General features: G+C 41.5%; 1 protein-coding gene across 3 annotated transcripts in view; it reads right to left on the bottom strand.

The window, feature by feature from the left end:
- The window catches only part of LIMS2 (LIM zinc finger domain containing 2), a 58,149-nt gene that overhangs the window by 23,070 nt on the left and 15,533 nt on the right, over positions 1-19,546 (bottom strand). For 2 of the 3 annotated variants that reach the window (XM_030575361.1, XM_030575363.1), the window contains exons 2-4: positions 6,956-7,115; positions 1,779-1,845; positions 1,329-1,449 (exon numbers count right to left, since the gene is read on the bottom strand). In XM_030575361.1, the coding sequence (XP_030431221.1) occupies positions 1,329-1,449; positions 1,779-1,845; positions 6,956-7,115 (348 nt within the window). Of the gene's footprint in view, positions 1-1,328; positions 1,450-1,778; positions 1,846-6,955; positions 7,116-8,599; positions 8,726-19,546 lie in introns of those variants that run through there. The other variant, XM_030575362.1, reaches the window with a different exon arrangement.

The raw sequence follows: 19,546 nt of genomic DNA, 5'->3' as shown, positions 1-19,546 counted from the left end.
AGCCAAGAAGATGAAAAGTAGATGTGTTGAAAGTGTGAAACCCAGTCTGCTTGGGGAAAGCCTTAAAGCTCTTTCAGAGTGTTTTGTTTGGTCTGAAAAACATTTCATTTGCTAAATATGATCACTAACCTAGTTTAGCTTAACTACCCTCACTGATAAATGTTGCACCCAATGGAACATATCTGGGTATTAAAACAAGCAGGGGAGGTAGGAGAAATCCCATGCTACAAAAGGAGAAGAGCAGAAGAATTCTTTGTGTCCGCTAGGAACCTTGCTAAGCCAATCATATTTGCCTCTGAAATGCTTAGGTACAGCAGTGATGCGTACAATAGAAAGCCATATGATAGATCAATCTTATTTACATATTCTACTCATGCCCTTGGGAAGGAGCTCTCGATGTCTCCAAGAGTTTAGATCCTAAATTATGAAATCAAATAACTTTTTATCTTGGTTAAGTTTCTGGAATCCTGACTGCTTTCCCAGCTGGTACCCAGCCTGCTCAAAGGCACTGGCCAATTAGAGACATAAGCCAAGAAGCCAAAAGGAAATCCATTAACTGTAATTCTGGATGCCTACAGACTGGTGTTATACGGAGGATTACTTGAACAGGAAGTAATTATGGAAGGTTCCCTGGTGGACAGGGTGAAGCAAATAATCCTCTTTCCTTTTTCCACGTTGATCACGTCAGCAGGTAGAAACATCAACTCAATGACTCTCCCAACCCCTGCTGGACAGAGGTATAACAGTTTGAAGTTAATCCACTGTGCTTCAGAATTCAAAGCTATCTGTCAAACCGTCTGTCTCTCTTCTTACCGGGATGTGCTTTTGTACAAGTTTCATGTCCTCTTTGTATTATTTTTGACATTAATTTTTTTAAAACAAAAAACTTTTTGGACTTGTTCAGACCTATTATACATACATAAAATAAATAGTTTAAAAGGATCAGTGAGGAGATGGTCTTTTTATTAACAGAGGCTCCCCCTCAGTCTCTCATGCCCGTTTCTCTCTCACATGCAAGCCAACATCACGCCTGGAATCCTTTCCTCTTCACACAGCCTCCTGCCCATTCACCCAAATCCTGGCAATCTACTGGCATTCCGCCTTCAGGCCCCTCCTCTACCCATATGTCCTTGATAGTCAGTGTCCTGTCCATTGCCCTTTCTCTATCCATCTCTCACTTTCCAACAACTCAGTCCTACTCCGGGCTTATTCTGTGCCTTTCTATTCTTTATCTGCCTCTGTGTTTTTGTTTTATTGTGCTAACAGACCTTCTTCTCCCACATCCACAATGTACCGGGCTAAGCCCCTGTGGCTCTGCTCTCTCTTACCTGCCAGCATTTTTTACGAAGCCTAGGTCGGCAAGTGCCACATCACAGAGCTCACAACGGAAGCATTCTGGGTGCCAATTATTATTCATTGCCTTGATCACACGTCCAATAATGAACTCACCTTGGAAAGAAAAACACAACCCTTAGTTGTAAACAGAACCAAATTTGAGCAAAAAATCCCTCCCCCACATCCACCCCCATTCCTTTTCAATGCCTTGTACAAGGCCCAGTATATTCTGACTTGCTGAAAATACCACTTCCTCCCACAAGAGTACCAGAAGAACATCTTCATTCCTAACCACTGCCAGAGTAATTCTTTGTTACTGTCCAGAGAGCCTGATGCTTAGGATGACCCTTGGGTTAAAATTTTCATCCCCAGTGATCCTCTGCCTCATGACTTCCACCCAGGGAAGAGAAGAGACTAGATAGTTTTGCACATGGAGATCTTACCACATTGCCCACAGCAGGGTGCAAACAGCATCTGGAAATCATGCTCACAATACTTTCGACCCTCAAACTGTTAACGAAACAAAGGAGAGAAAATCCTCAGTGAATCACAAACTGTCCACTGTAAAAATTCATACCATTATTAGAGTTTGCAGGTGACAAACTTGTAAAGGTTAAGCAAGTGTTTTCATTTCCAACCCATTCTTGCTTGTCATTGCCTGGAAAAAAAATCCTTCGAAGGTGACACTTTCCATACTTTGTCTCAGCCCCATGGAGAATTTTCTTAGACAATGGAGCCAAATCAATGCAGGTATGTTTAATGTGGGCAAAGGTGCAGTGGAGAGCAAAACCAGAACATATACAAAACACCACTACTCCTATAATTAGCTTTTCTTGTCCTTTTCTTCTGGGTTCATGTACCTCAAAAGAGCTCAAACTCGACATGATTGTTGTCCACATGGAAAATGAAAAAGAGCTTAGCATTTTAAAAATTAGATAGTTTTCAAATTACATGTTTGTACATGTGCTATAGAAAAATTTACAGCCAATTTTCAGACAAGTTCACTAATTTTGGTTACCCACTTTGAGAAATCTTGTGCCAAATTTTCAGAAGACCCAAGAACCCAGTCATGCCTATTCCGATATGCAATGTTGAGCACATTATTTTTCTTTCCTCCCCTTCTCCCATCATCCACTTTTCCTATTAAAGAAAAAAAAGGAAATTAAATACAGAAACTTAAGTTAGTGCAGTATTAGAGCTCAGGAACTGAACATGCAAAATCAGGAAATTAAGAAGTGAAGATTCTGACAGAAAAGTTAAGCCCCAGCTTTTCAAAGGAGACCATTTTCTTCTCTGGTGCACTAGACTCCCACAGAAATTATGCCCACATTATTTGCAACCATAATTAATTGTGGATGCAAATTCTACCATTTAGGTATTTAAGTACCTGTCCTAATCTGTGCTTGCAGGTTAATTACTTATCCATCTCTATGCTAGTATTTATGCCTAAAACTTTATATGAACAAAACACAGGGACAATATTAATATGTGTGAAACTGAGATCCATCTGAAAACTGGGCCCTAAAAGGATGCTTTCAGGTCAAATCTGGCCAGAAATTTAGACTTTATAAAACGTGCCTTTTAATAAACAGGATGTGCATGCAATGTGGTCGAGTTAACATTGATATAGGAATCTTGCATTATGAATTTCCCAAAGTCTGCGTGGTTCAGTCCTCTATCTTAATGTGCTGATGTATGTTTTTTAATTTAGTTTTATATTCTAAATATATATTTTTCTGTTCCACTGCATCCTAATTTCACTTAATTTATGTTTAGCCGGGATGAGGGGGAAATGACTTTAACAAAACTCTGGATTTGTCAGTCAAGTCAATGATAATAAAGCTTAGGATCAAAAGAAATGGAAATCAACAAGATTAGGGAACTGAAATTCTGCATCCCCAGAAAGTCTTCCCATTAATTGATGGAGGGATGATAAACGGGAATGTGGATATGGAAGTGGATATTACCGCAACTGAGGTAGAGGCCGTTCTTGAACAGCTCGATGGGACGAAGTCGGAGGGCCCGGACAATCTCCATCCGAGGATATTAAAGGAACTGGCGCGTGAAATTGCGAGCCCGTTAGCGAGAATTTTTAAGCAATCGATAAACTCGGGGGTTGTGCCGTATGACTGGAGGATTGCTAATGTAGTTCCTATTTTTAAGAAAGGGAATAAAAGTGATCCGGGTAATTATAGGCCTGTTAGCTTGACGTCTGTAGTATGCAAGGTCTTGGAAAAAATTTTAAGGGAGAAAGTAGTTAAGGACATAGAGGTCAATGGTAATTGGGACGAATTGCAACACGGATTTAGTAAAGGTAGATCGTGTCAAACCAATCTGACCTCCTTCTTTGAGAAGGTGACAGATTACTTAGATAAAGGAAATGCGGTGGATATAATTTACCTAGATTTCAGTAAGGCGTTCGACACGGTTCCGCACGGGGAACTGTTAGTCAAATTGGAAAAGATGGGAATGAATATGAAAGTTGTAAGGTGGATAAGGAACTGGTTAAAGGGGAGACTCCAGAGGGTCGTATTGAAAGGTGAATTGTCAGGCTGGAAGGAGGTCACTAGTGGTGTCCCTCAAGGATCGGTTTTGGGACCGATCTTATTTAACCTTTTTATTACTGACCTTGGCACAAAGAGCGGGAATGTGCTAATAAAGTTTGCGGATGACACGAAGCTGGGGGGTATTGCTAACACGGAGAAGGACAGGGATACTATTCAGGAAGATCTGAACCACCTTGTAAACTGGAGTAATAGAAATAGGATGAAATACAATAGTGAAAAGTGCAAGGTTATGCACTTAGGAATTAATAATAAGAATTTTGGATATACGTTGGGGGCGCTTCAGTTAGAAGCGACGGAGGAGGAGAAGGACCTTGAGGTACTGGTTGATAGCAGGATGACTATGAGTCGCCAATGTGATACGGCTGTTAAAAAAGCAAATGCGATTTTGGGATGCATCAGGCGGGGTATTTCCTGCAAGGATAAGGAGGTGTTAGTACCGTTATACAAGGCGTTGGTGAGACCCCATCTGGAATACTGTGTGCAGTTCTGGTGTCCCATGTTCAAGAAGGATGAATTCAAACTGGAACAGGTTCAGAGACGGGCTACAAGGATGATCCGAGGAATGGAAAAACTGCCTTATGAAAGGAGACTCAAAGAGCTTGGCTTGTTTAGCCTGGCCAAAAGAAGGCTGCGGGGGGATATGCTTGCTCTATATAAATATATCAGGGGGGTTAACGTTAGGGAGGGAGAGGAATTATTTAAGTTTAGTACTAATGTAGGCAAGAGGACGAATGGGTATAAACTGGATATTAGGAAGTTTAGACTTGAAATTAGACGAAGGTTTCTAACCATTAGGGGAGTGAAGTTCTGGAACAGCCTTCCGAGGGAAGTAGTGGGGGCAAAAGACTTTTCTGGCTTTAAGACAAAGCTTGATAAGTATATGGAGGGGATGTTATGATAGGATCGTTAATTTGGGCAATTGATCTTGGATTACCACCAGATAGGTCTGGTCAATGGTCTGTGGGGAGATGTTGGATGGAATGGGAACTGAGTTACTGCAGAGAATTCCTTCTTGGGTGCTGGCTGGTGACTCTTGCCCACATGCTCAGGGTTTAGCTGATTGCCATATTTGGGGTCGGGAAGGAATTTTCCTCCAGGGCGGATTGGCTGGGACCCTGGAGGTTTTTCGCCTTCCCCTGCAGCGTGGGGCACGGGTCGCTTGCTGGTGATTTCTCTGCAGCTTGAGGTCTTCAAACCAATTTTGAGGATTTCAATAACTCGGTCCTGGGATAGGGGTTGTTATAAAATTGGATGGGTGGGGTTCTGTGGCCTGCCTTGTGCAGGAGGTCAGACTAGATGATCAGATTGGTCCCTTCTGACCTATGAGTCTATGAGTAATGGCCAGATAGATTTCCCAAGGAGGAAGACAGCAGTACATTAAAACAAAGCTAGTTTAGAGTGTGATCATTTCAAGGTTAAGAGAGACAGAAGCCTATGGGAAGGGAAAAGCCAGAGGGGACTGCTGACAGCACAGGACCTATTTGAGCTAATATGGAGCCCCACTGAAGCAATCTGAATGGGACCCTCCCTGAAAAGATAAGATACTGTGGACAATCTCCCACATTGTCTGCCCCACCAACTTGGAGGAAAGAGCCAGGGGAAGAAGGTGGGAGAGGAATGAGTAACAAGTCCAGATACAGAGTATGCGTTTGTGCAGAACTGAAGGAATAATTGACAGTGATTTCCTGGCAATATGAGGATGTGGGAACCTGAAATGTATCTTAGTGGTCACATGATAATGGTAAAAATCACAGCGTCACTTCTCTCTCACCCTGAACAAGCAGCTATATTAAAATAAGGAAAATGGTAATATCCTACAGCTACAATGCTTCTTCCTATCCCAGATCCTCCTGCCTGGCTTCCTGCTATGGTTTTTAAAGAAACAGTTCCTATATGCTCACATCAGCCAAGGTCATGACATAGAAGGAGAAGGCTGAAAAAGAGAAGACTGAAAAAATTAGGTTTGCTTAGTCTGGAGAAGAAAAGACTCGAGGGGGGACATGACAATAGTTTTCAAGTACATAAAAGGTTATTGCAAGGAGGAGGGATAAAAATTGTTCTTAAACTCTGAGGATAGGACAAGAAGCAATGGGCTTAAATTGCAGCAAAAGCAGCTTAGATTGGACATTAGGAAAAACTTCTTAACTGTCAGAGTGGTTAAGCACTGGAATAAATTGCCTAGGGAGCTTATGGAATCTTCATCATTGGGGATTTTTAAGAGCAGGTTGGACAAAAACCTGTCAGTGATGGTCTAGATCAGGGGTCGGCAACCTTTCAGAAGTGGTGTGCTGAGTCTTCATTTATTCACTCTAATTTAAGGTTTCATGTGCCAGTCATACATTTTAAATTTTTTAGAAGGTCTCTTTCTATAAGTCTATAATATATAACTAAACTACTGTTGTATGTAAAGTAAATACGGTTTTTAAAACATTTAAGAAGCTTCATTTAAAATTAAATTAAAATGCAGAGTCCCCCAGACCGGTGGCCAGGACCCAGGCAGTGTGAGTGCCACTGAAAATCAGCTCGCGTGCCGCCTTTGGCATGCGTGCCATAGTTTGCCTACTCCTGGTCCAGATAATACCTAGCCCTGCCTTGAGTGTAGGGCACTGGACTAGATGACCCCTCGAGGTCCCTTCCAGTTCTATGATTCTATGATCTCATATCTGCAGGGAATTACAGTTATCTCCATTGATTTCTCAGTCAGCATAGAGCATCTCACACTTCCATGTCATGTGGCATGGGACCATGAGCATTTCACCTTGACCTGACGAAGTAGCCCCTCGCTCCGGTGACTTAGAGGCCCCTGCTGCTTCAGATTTAGCAGCAATGTCTGACCCAGCCCTCTGAAAGGGCTAGTTACACTGGGAAGGAAAAGGCAGACAGAAACACTGATAGTAGGTGGGCAAAGAATGACACTTGAAGCTTTATTTTGTCAGATGCTGAGTACTCTCAGTTTTCACAGCGTTCACTGACAGCCAGAGATACTCAGCATCTCCCAGGATTGGGTTTTTAAAGGGGGAAGTAAAAAAACTTTCTATAGCTTCACACCTTACCTCATAGAAGAGTCCATCTGGGAACTGTCGGAAACACTGAGCACAGACAAAGCAGTTCTCATGATAGAGCTCCCCATTGCTGTTCACGATTCTCTCCGAGGGATCAAAGCGAGCCTGGCAGCGCTCACACACTGCATTTGCGAGGGCATCAGACATATTACTGAGGAGGAAATAAAGGTCAGAGTCAGAACATGGGCAATGTCACAGCTATCAAATGAATATGCATACACCACACAAGTAACATTACAGTCACCAACATCTTTTCATCCCTTTTTGCACAAATAAGCACAATGAAAATAATGCAGCAGGCAAGGGAATGGAATCAACAAGTTATTCAGAATCAGCATCCGATATCTGTTTACATCTGACACAAGTGGAGGTAACAACCACATAGTAATTTGCAGAGCTATATGATGGATTCATTTATCTTTCATCTTTGACCATCTTGCCTGCCCTCTGTCCACAAATCCCCATCCTACCAACTTACTCCAGACACCCTCCATTAAAACACAAAATAAATGAAAACCCCTGCAGAGAAATGTTTTCTCCTTTTCTCCTCAAATTTATAACTGCCCCACCCCCTTTCAACAAACATCACACTTGCCTGAGGCCTAGGATGGGAAAACATGAGTCCAGGTGTTCTATGTATTAAAATGTCATAGCGTTAAAGCCTTATCTCTCATGTCCCAACAGGGCTAGGAATGGCAACTTCAAAAAATGGGGAAGATTCCCAGTTTCCTAATGGGATCAGCTTTATTTTAAAATCTGGAGTACTGAGGATCTGAATTTAAAATGGTGTGACAGGTTCGATCACAGAGACCCCATTGGGACTGTCACCTGGCATGCTGAAACTACCTCTGAGTCCCTTTTCCCTGTTAGCTTAGGACTCCAGAACCCTGTCTTGTTGACACGCAAGCCTGCTGCAACACAGACCCAGGGTCTGAACCATGTCCCCAAAGCTGCAGGCTTTAACTGAAAACCACTCAGCAGGTACTCCTGTCTCAAGCACTCAGCTCCCAATGGGATCCAAACCCCAAATAAACCTGTTTTACTCTGTATAAAGCTTATATAGGGTAAACTCATAAATTGTCCACCCTCTATAACATTAATAGGGAGATATGCACATCTGTTTGCTCCCCCAGGTATTAATCACTCTGCGTTCAATAATAAACAAAAGGGATTTTATTAAGAATAAAAAGTAGGATTTAAGTGGTTTCAAGTAATAACAGACAAAACAAAATAAGTCACCAAGTAAAATAAAGCAAAAACACGCAAGTCTAAGCCTAATACATTAAGACTGTGTTTCCCAAACTTGGGACACTGCTTGTGTAGGGAAAGACCCTGGTGGGCCGGGCTGGTTTGTTTACCTGCATGTCCACAGGTCCGGCTGATCGCGGCTCACTGCTCCAGGCCAATGAGAGCTGCTGGAAGCGGCGTGGGCCGAGGAACTTACTGGCTGCCACTTCCAGCAGCTCCCATTAGCCTTGAGCAGCAAACCACGGCCAGTGGGAGACGCGATTGGCCGGACCTGCGGACGCAGCAGGTAAACAAACCAGCCCGGCCTGCCAGGGGCTTTCCCTACACAAGCAGCATCCCAAGTTTGGGAAACACTGCATTGAGAAACTGAATACAAGTAAATCTCACCCTCAGAGATGTTCCAATAAGCTTCTTTCACAAACTAGACTCCTTCTTAGTCTGGGCTCAATCCTTTCCCCGGCATAGTTCTTATAAGTTCCAGCTCAGGTGGTAATTAGAGTATTTCTCATGACTGCAGCCCCCTTTGTTCTGTTCCATCCCCTTTTATAGCTTTGGCAGGAGGTGAGAATCCTCTCTCTCTCTCTGGGTTCTCACCCTTCCTTCTAAATGGAAAAGCACAAGGTTTAGGAAGGATGCCACTGTAAGACCTCATTCTCCATTCTTTCAGGGTTGGCCTGCACATACTTAGGAAGGTTTCCAAGTAAACTGAGCCATTTACAACCAATTGTCCTTGTTAATGGGAGCCATCAAGATTCCAAGCCATTATTAATGGCCCACACTTTACATAATTACAATAAGACCTTAGAGAAATACTTAATATTTTTAGTTTCAGATACAAGAATGATATATACATATAAATAGGAACAATACACACAGTAGTTTATAAGCTTTGTAATAGGAGTACTTGTGGCACCTTAGAGACTAACAAATTTATTTGAGCATAAACTTTCATGGACTACAGCCCACTTCTTTGGATGCTGTAGCCCACGAAAGCTTATGCTCAAATAAATTTGTTAGTCTCTAAGGTACCGCAAGTACTCCTGTTCTTTTTGCAGATACAGACTAACACGGCTGCTACTCTGAAAGCTTTGTAATGATACCTTTACAAGAGACCTTTTGCATAAAGCAGTTACATTATATTTACACTCCTAAGTGTATTTCCATAAACATATGGAGTGCAACATCATACATGGTAACATTTTTAGGTATAGTAAAGCTATTTTTTATTTTTATTTTTTAGATGTTTTTGTTGTTCCCTCTGAGCTCTGCATGACTGGAGTGATGGTAGCATTACAGGTTGATGCATATGAAAAACAAACCCAATTTTTAAGACACTCAGACATTTGTAAAATAGCCGTCCTGTAGCATATATTGTATATACAGAATACTTGAGGGGGTGATATAAAAGTTTTAATCAACACTTGCATATGCCCTGCGTACATTTCTTCTTCTTCTTTCACTTTATTTGTAATGCTAGTTCATCTTTGCTTCATGCTATGCATAAAATAAAAGACCACAGTGGTGGCTGTTCTGTCTTTCCCTAAAGCAAGAGGTCAATATCTGTGCTGCAGTAGACAGCTAGATTTCTTTTGTTAACATTATTCTGGATCATCTTGTTTTCTGCAAATATTTATTTTAAACAAGAAATCAATAAGTGTATTCTAGTAGTTGCAGCTTCTCTTTCCTCTGACCAGTTAGAGGTGCCGGCAGAAAAACAGACATGGAAGACAGAAGCCTGATTCTCCAATGCCTTGCGTCTTGTATAGTCATCTACAGTCCTACAAAGTGAATATAAAATGGCTGAAAAATGTATCAAATTAAAATTCCCCACTCTCATTGGTGGAAACACTTTACATCCATTTTGCATAGGTATAAGCCAAAGGCGAACCAGGCCCATTGATTAGATTAGAATCAATAATACTAATTTAGAGGCATTAAAATGGATTTTGTTTCCTCCCTGCAGTACAAATGGGCCTTTACACTTAGAATCTCACAAAAATTATGAATAGACAGGAAATCCTACAACCTTGTGGCCCACAACTCATGGTTTACAGAAACTCCAGACATTTGCCTGAGTTCTGCTGGGGCAGCACAGGAACAGTCACCCCAAAATGTCAGTGTTTGTAGCAAAACCCAGAGGCCATCCTTGGGATCTGATCAAATTTTTTTCCAGTCACAGCTTTGTTTCAGCTAAATCACAGGCCAGGAAGGTTCATAATGGCAGGATTTTAATACAATAATTCCACCACTGAACACTCACTCAAATCAACCTGGAAAAAATTAAAAAAACCTCTTGGTCCCTGGGTTCAGAGGCTTGATCTAGACAACATGGGAGGAGGGAGGGGGAGGAAATAGCAAGGAGGAAGATAAACAATAAAAAAGGCAGACAGTATTCTAAGCGTAAAGCTGTAATTACTGCTCCTCTCATTCATCTTCTGTGTTATGAGAAGAGATTAGAGGGGTGGGGGGTAATGACAGCTTCTATGACTAGAGATATAAGGTGGGTGAGGTAATATCAAATCTCAAGAAGAGGTCTGCACAGCTAAAAGTTTTCTCTTTTATCAACAGAAGTTGGCCCAATAAAATATATTACTTACCTCACTCACCTTGTCTCTCTAATATCCTTGGACAACATGACTAATCCTCTAATCTTTATGACTGTCAGAGATCCATATATGATATGATACACCCTATGTGCCCAACACTAAACACAACGAAGCACGTTTCTGGTTGTCCTTGATTAAAAGTTTAAGTTATGAAAAAAATCTGCTACTTACATTTCCATTTTAAATTTATTTTAGTTGCTCTCTCAGAAAAAGCCTGGCTCCCCACCACCTTCCACTGACATTACACTGGGTCCTATTGCCCCAATACTGCAAGACTGGAACTGGCTGGCATTAGACAACTGTGTTCTGAGCCCTCAGCTTGCAATCTGCATAGTCGCATTCCTGCGATGAGTAAAATGCAGATGATTTAGTTAGGTCTAGAGGGATAATTCCTACTACCTACTAAGAACCATTTGTCACAAGAGGTTTTAGGGAAAAGTCACATGGGAGTGTCGGCAAAAAAAAAGATAATGGAAATTTAGGGTCTAATCTCTGAACCCCTCATTCATGAAAGCAGGACTGTAAAGGCCCTTATTCAGGCAAATAGGTTTGAGGACTGTAGAAGTACGAACTGCCTTCAGTAAAAAAGCCTCATAACCCTGTAGAAAATTAGAGCTCCCACTGAGAGTCAAATGATCTGTTCCTTTGTGTGGCAACTTTGAAATGCAGCTCAGGATTTAACTTGCAGCTGTCAAAGAAATTCATTCAGCCCACCCACTCACAAAAATGAGAAAATGTCAAAAGTTATGGGATTTATTTTTATACACACACAACACCCATGACTCTTACTGCAAAAGAGCAACTGTAGACTCCATCAAACCCAGAACCCTGTAAGACCATTCCAGATGTCCCAACATCCCTGTTACTGCATTAGATTGTGAGAAGCAGCAAAGAGGGTGATTAACAGCTAAACCAGGTAGTATAGTCTAAACACTTCTGGGATTTGGAAGAGAAAAAAAAGTTAACTGATAAATGTATCTAAGTTTAAAGAAACTGGCAACTGTAAACAGGATTTCCTTGAAAATTATAAGCACGAGGACTGTGTAGATGTCATCATACTGGCCCAAGAGGTGCAAAAATACAAATGATCTGTTCCTTAATGATTAAGCACAATAGGACCCAGTAATCTAGAGGGGGAAATAGTAAGTAAATGTATGTATACCAAGTTACATACTACATACACAGCCAAAATATATACCACACAAATATACCGTATATCCAGCTCAGTGGCCTATTGGTAATCCTGTGTGCTGCCATGCAGGGAGTCTGTGCTCAGTTGTTAGTCCAAAACTCTTACTCATAGGGTAGGAGTACCATTAAGTCAGTGTATTCTATGCACAGGCACACACATCAGACGGAAGAAAAGGGAAGTACCTTGCATCTTTCCAATGCAACTCCTCCAGCCAGCTAGAACCAACACTAATGGAAGTCTCTCTTCCAGTCCTAGCTGGCTAGGACGTTGGCTATGATTAGGCTTGATAGAATTTGATTTTATATATTATAATTTCAATAGATAATGTCAATATTTATTTTTCAGTATTTTTATTTTTATTGATTTAAATGTTCACCATTGTGCAAAATTATGGGGGTTAAGTCTTTTTTTCCAATTATTATCACTCACAGTTGTGGGAAATTATGGGGAGGGGTCAACAATAGTTATTTAAATTACAGCACATGCTTAGATTAAAAAAGTTAAAGCTTTATAACTATTAAAACACGAATTGTCAACATCACATGGAAAAATATACACAGTAAATGTCCTTGAATCAAATTCTCATGCAGCATTTTTACTTTGGTAAATTTCAATTATTATTGATGGACTTTTCTGTCCATTTGTGTATACGGTGAAATTGACATTTACTGATATTTACCAATAAAAATCAAATCCTTCCAAGCCTAGCTATGATGCAGGTCTCAGAACTGTGAGGAAGACAAAGTAGAGAAAATGTAAAGGGTGATGGTAAAAATCCTTATTAATTCCTGCCGACAGAGAGAAAAAGGACAATCCTTGTGCCAATGAGAGGCAACAAACAAAAAAAGTATGTAACCAGGAAAATAAAACTACTACAAAAAGTACAAAGAACTATACATAGTTTTACATAGGGCCAAACAAATATTTCCTACGGAGATCATCTGAAAAGTTATCTGTTTTAAAGAATGCTAAACTATGTCCCACGTATTACAGAAAAACTTTCAGCCAATTCCACGTATTAAGGACCTCTGTTCCATTTTGACAGTCATGCCAGGGAATAAATGAATGAGTAAAATAGCAGATGGAAATCTAGAGATCAGTTCCTAGATCCATCCTGCATTCCAAGAATAATTTTCCTAATGCAGAGAAGAGCACAGCTGGTCAAGCACATACAGTCTAAGACCTACTCCTCTTCTCTTCCCTGTCCAACTCCACCCCTCCGGGAGGCAATGAATTTGCAGCTGGTGAGCTCTCTTAGCCATTGAGGCCCCATCTACACAACACTTACAATGGGGTACCTATTGATACCATGATTGTTCCCTGCCTCAGTTACAACAGAGCTGAAATCTGTAGGGAACGTAAGTTCCTGAGTACATTATACATGACAGCTGTGTTGCACCCAAGTCAGAGGACAATTGTATCATAAATGGATTCCCTGATTTGTATCTGTAAGATAGAGAGGACTTAACAATGGATCTTGCATAACCATGAGCTGAGTTCTATACTCTCTTTAGCTCTTCACTCCTGACACTTCTTTCAGTTTTACTGAAGACATTTATTCCTTTGATCTCAAAACGAAAAAAGAATTTAGCCTCACTTTTAACTTTAAAACAATCTCAACAACAGCCACAAGATGCTAAAATACAAGTCCTTTCCACAGAATATACCCTCAAACTAGAAAAGCTACATTTATTCCAAGCAATTCACTAATTTACTGTGTTGTACTCAGATATCAAACACAGATGCCCCCCCTCTTTAAATAATAAGCTTGTAACACAAAGACAGGAAAGACAATTAAAACAAAGTAAATGACAAAACATCCTGAACTTCCAGCACTGTGACCGAAAATGGCACAACAATGAGAGAGCAGGGCAGCACCTGAGCAAAGAATTTTCCAGTCTTTCACCAGTTTGCGTCATAACTTTTACTGATCAGTTTTTAAAATGCAGACATTTCATGGGAGCATGTTATGTACCATTCTAATCAGGAATAGGTTTCTCAGATAAATATACAAATACTCAGACTTTTTAATATTCTGCTGGACACTAGCACTGGTCTAAACTCTAGTAACACCCTCTGAACATATTTTATGTGAAGTGAAAATTACAGGCAGTAGTTAAGGTGACATACAAGCTAAATCACTATCAGATTTAGAAATATTTTATAGAGTCAGCAAATTGGGCTTCTCTCCCTTCAGAAGAAGAGTCTGGGACATCACACGATGAGAAGACTGTTAAAACAAACCCAACAGCTGTGAGACTTTTCTGCTGCTCCTTCCTCTTTTCAAAACATCTCCACCAAAAACCTTAGCAATTATGTGGAGTTGGTGACCCTGAATCGAGAAAGGTAAATAGTAGCAGAGAGTCCTGTGGCACCTTAGACTAACAGACATATTGGAGCATGAGCTTTCATGAATGAATACCCACTTCGTCGGATGCATGCCACAGGACTCTTCGCTGCTTTTACAGATCCAGACTAACACGGTTACCCCTCTGATACAAGGCAAATAGTGGCACAACAAAGAAAGTACAAAGGACAACCTCAAATGAGGTTGGTGGGAGGGATAGCTCAGTGGTTTGAGCATTGGCCTGCTAAATCCAGGGTTGTGAGTTCAATCGTTGAGGAGGCCACTTAGGGATCTGGGGCAAAAATCAGTACTTGGTCCTGCTAGTGAAGGCAGGGGGCTAGACTTGATGACCTTTCAGGGTCCGCTCCAGTTCTATGAGATAGGTATATCTCCATATGTTTTATTATATTTGAATGGATTAGTGGGAGTCAGTATGCAGAATATGGATGCAAAAACAAGGAAGATAAGGCTAGTGAAAGATCAGTTGCAGCATTTCTGATGAGGCGACCAGTTTTACTCCCCTACTTTTGAAAACTCTTGCAATAGAATGAGTGTTATTATAGCATCACTCTCATGGTACTAGGGTACATGAGAGACATGGCTCAGCTGCAAATCCAAGAGGGATTTCTGTCACAAAACAGCACATTGCAGAAACTGAGTTTTGAAATAATGACTAGAGGTTTGGGATTTGATTTGATTAGGAGGTGTGGGTGGGGGCAGGACGACAACAAGAGTCCTGACATATTGTCATGGGACAAAACATTTTGCTTCACATCAATCATTTCCCACCACTCAAGATAGATGCATTTGCTTCAGTGCCGAAGAAGGTTAATCTTCACCCTCTCTGCACTTGTCTGAAGAGTCGCTTTAACTTAGCCCACGTCCAGACTACCCCGCCGTATCGGTGGGTTAAAATCGATTGCTCGGGGATCAATATATCGTGTCTAGTCTAGACGTGATATATCGATCCCCGAGCGCGCTTACATCGATTCCGGAACTCCATCAACCCGAACGGAGTTCCGGAATCGACACGGAGAGCCGCAGACATCGATCTGCGCAGTCTGGACGGGTGAGTAATTCGATCTTAGATATTCGACTTCAGCTACGTTATTCACGTAGCTGAAGTTGCGTATCTAAGATCGATTTTCCTCCCCTAGTCTGGACGAGGCCTTAGTGATGGGCTGAATATCCAACAAATGTTGAAAGAAAGAGTGCGATAAACAGATGCTAAGATAACAGAGATGGATGCTACAAGAATCTGGAGAGGCACCACCCATACATTAGAGAATTTTATAAAAAACATTTCCCACTGGTTCTGCTCCATCAGTGGAAGCCATTGAGTAGACAAGGCTCTGGAAGGTTCCATATTTACACCATCATGTCAGTTAAAGTTGTAAGGCAATAAAAAGGCAGAAATGTAGGAAGCCATATTGTCTTCATTAAAATTCCCACTGGCTCAGCTGAATCAGTGGTAGCACTGATAGGGAAGATTTTTTATGGAAATCCTTAGTGTAGACAAAGACACAGAAATTTGTACTGGGATACTGCTAGAGTATTACTCACTTTAACAGAATAACACAAAGAAAATAAGAGAAAATATCTCACTACTAAAATCTCCCAACTCCCCTTAACATTTTCCCCCAAATCCTTATTGTCCAAAGTTATTTTTATCTGAAATGAAGCCAACATGGTAACCAACAACGGTACTCTTTCTTTGAAAGCTACACTACCAGCTTGTGCAATTTTTATAACAAGTAACATTTAAGATTACTGGAATTGAGCATAGAGAAAAATATTTCTTTGTTCATTGTCTATACTACACACACATTTGACAGCCCTGTACATGTAGTTTTATATCCCCCCAGCAAACTTTGTTTCCTCTTTTGCTTACATAGGATTTCCCACAGCAACTAGAGAGAACAAACAGATTTAAACTCTCTTTTTTTTGTATTTTTAAAACACGACTACGTTTCAAGTTGACTGTGCTTCTTTTAGCACACCAGGCTCTTTCCCCTCCCTTCCGGCCTAACACTCAAATGGAACTGCACACACATTCTTATTCCTTCCGCTTAACCAGTGATGCATGTTCAGTCTGTCACTCCATGACCTCTCATCCACACTCTAATGGATAAAAATGAAACAAGGTGTTCAGTGCAGTTCACAGCCATAAGGACAAATTAACAAGGGAGTCCAGGGTCTCTGGTTATCCCTCTGTCTGGCTGCTACAGTTGTTTGTTATGTGAGGGGGCCAGAGGTTCAATAAAGCAAAAATCCACTGCTCCTTTACACATTCCAGCAGGCTACAAGGAACACAATGTCTGCGTGGTATCCCAAAGGAGAACTGCCACCACACAGCTGCTTAAGAGACACAATGCATTTATGGATGTGTCCTGGATTTCACACAGGGGTATCTTGAGTACCTGTAGCAGGTACTCAAGAGTTCCTCTTCCACCCCTTTCTCAACACAGCAGCATGCTTGGTGAATTTCCTGAAATGGCCTTAATTTATAGTATTCCCCTTAAACCAAGGAAGTGCCTTTTCAGTCATCTTCAATAAATTTCATTTAACAGATTATATTTCTCATCTTCACTATGTATAACTAAAAGTTTAGTCAATTCTATAACATATTAAAAAAAGTCATGCCCAAATATGCCTGTCATTCACCATCATCAATTGATATCAGCACAGCCCTGGGATTGTTATCATTTGCCTTAAGAAGGAGCTCTAAATATTGGGGCTTTTTATATTTTGGGGAAGGAAACCACAAAAAGTATCCTTCAAAAAAGAATTCTCAGCGAGCAAACAGTAGACTTAAAAACAGTCATTTACAGCCCAGAAAAGAATCCCCCTCCCCCCCGATTATAATTAAGACTGCGTGTCTGTCACTGAAGTCGTGACTTTCCGTGACCTCCATGACTTCTGCAGCGGCTGCAGCAGAAGTTTGGGTGTGTTGGAGGGGGCTCAGGGCTGGGGTAGGAGGTTGGGATGCAGGGTGGCACTTACCTTGGGGGGGCTCCCAAGAAGTGGCCAGCATGTCCCTGCAGCTCCTAGGTGGAGAGGACAAAGGGCTCAGGGGGCTGCCCAGGCATCGCCCCCGCAGCTCCCATTGGCTGCGGTTCCCAGCACTTGTGGCTGGAGCAGCGTGTGGAGCCCTCCTGGCACCTCTCCCCCTAGGAGCTGCAGAGACATGTTGGTTGGAACCGGGTAGAGAGCCTGCCAGTCCCGCCAACCCTCCCTCCCTCCCCCAGCACCAGCAGGGGTCCCGGACCGCATGCCACTGCCTGGCACCCTCCAGCGCCAGAGGGGGTCCTGGACAACCACACCCAGCACCCACAGTGCCCCCAGACTGCCCCTCCAGAGCACCCACACACACACCCGGCCCAAGTTTTAGTTAGAAGTATCTAGTAAAAGTCATGGACAGGTCACGAGCTATGAATTTTTCTTTACTGCCCATGACCTGTCTAAGACTTCTACTAAAAGTACTTGTGACTAAAATACAGCCTTAATCATAATCTAGAACAGTGGTTCTCAACCTTTCCAGATTACTGTATCCCTTTCAGGAGTCTGATTGGTCTTCTATACCGCAAGTTTCACCTAACTTAAAAACTACTAGCTTACAAAATCAGACATAAAAATACAAAACTGTCACAGAACACCTGTACTGAAAAATTGCTTACTTTCTTGTTTTTAACCACACAATTATAAATTAAATGAACTGGAATATAAATATTGTATTTACATTTCAGTGTACAGTATATAGAGCAGTATAAACAAATCATTGTACGAAATTTTAGTTTAGTTTGTACTGACTTCACTAACGCTTTTTATGTAGTCTGTTTTAAAACTAGACAAATATCTAGATGATTTTATGTACCCCTTGGAAGACCTCTGAGTATGGTTGAGAACCACTGCTCTTGAGTATCCCCACTGATAAGAGGAGTAAAGTCCTAAACCATAAATAGCTTTAGAGATCAAAAACAGCATTGTGAATTGCACCTGGAAGGCAAATGGAAACTAGTACAGACTATATGTCATAGGTATAATAAGACCACTGTGTGATCTACCACTCAGTCAGCAAACATTCGCATTGAAGACTATTCAGGAAGAATAGTGCACAAGGATAGTCATATACAGAAAGCACTGCAGTAATCTAGTCTAGCATTGACAAAAAAATATAGATGCTTACAGTGAATTCTGCATTGTTAAGTAAATGGGGCTCAATCTCCTAGTCAAATAAAGTATTTTGGGGGAGGGAGCACTCTTGGCCACTGCTGCTATCTGGGCATCCAAAACAAGACAATGAAATCAAAGTTCCTCAGTTATAACCTTACTTATAAATGGTAAACATACCTTAACCCCTTCAACCTAATGGGCTATCAGCTCTGACACTTACAGAATCATAGAACAGGGTTGGAAGGGACCTCAGGAGGTCATCTAGTGCAACCCCCTGCTTATAGCAGGGCCAATCCAGACAGATTTTTGCCCCAGATCCCTAGCTGGCCCCCTCAAGGATTGAACTCACAACCCTGGGTTTAGCAGGACAATGCTCAAAGCACCACTTGCTATGTATGGTGTTTGTTCCTATCCATCAACATCATTGCAGTTACGTCTGTACGGAGCTTCAGAGAGCAAGCTCCTAGGCCGTGTCTACACTAAAGGGAAGTCGATCTAAGCTACGCAATTTGAGTTATGTAAATAGCATAACTCGAATCGACATACCTTAGATCTACTTACTGCGGGGTCCACACTATGCGACGTCAACAGGAGATGCTCTCTCGTCTACTCCCCTTACTCTTCTTGATCAGGTGGAGTACAGGAGTCGACGGGAGAGGAATTGGCGGTCGATTTAGTGGGTCTTCACTAGACCTGCTAAATTGACCGCCAATGCATTGATCGCCGCAGTGTTGATCTTCTGGTAAGTGTAGACAAGCCCTCACTCAAGCTGCATTCTTGACAGACAATGGGAAAAACAAGTGACCAAAGCGTCTGGGTCTAAGTGTTATCAGCATGTCAACGGTACTGCAGCCCAAACCATCTCGCTATCTCCAGTAGTGGCCTCACATATACATTTTACATTTAATAGGCACGATGACAAAACTCAGCAATACTGTCCAAATACCAACTTCTTAACAAAATTGTCAGCTATATTTTGATTTAATGACATACAAGCCAGAATAAAATCTATCTTG

Source organism: Gopherus evgoodei, chromosome 9 (genome assembly GCF_007399415.2).
Source record: "Gopherus evgoodei ecotype Sinaloan lineage chromosome 9, rGopEvg1_v1.p, whole genome shotgun sequence".
Classification (NCBI taxonomy): domain Eukaryota; kingdom Metazoa; phylum Chordata; order Testudines; family Testudinidae; genus Gopherus; species Gopherus evgoodei.
The sequence above is the reverse complement of the archived record's forward strand: the minus strand, read 5'-3'. Positions and strand labels throughout refer to the sequence as shown.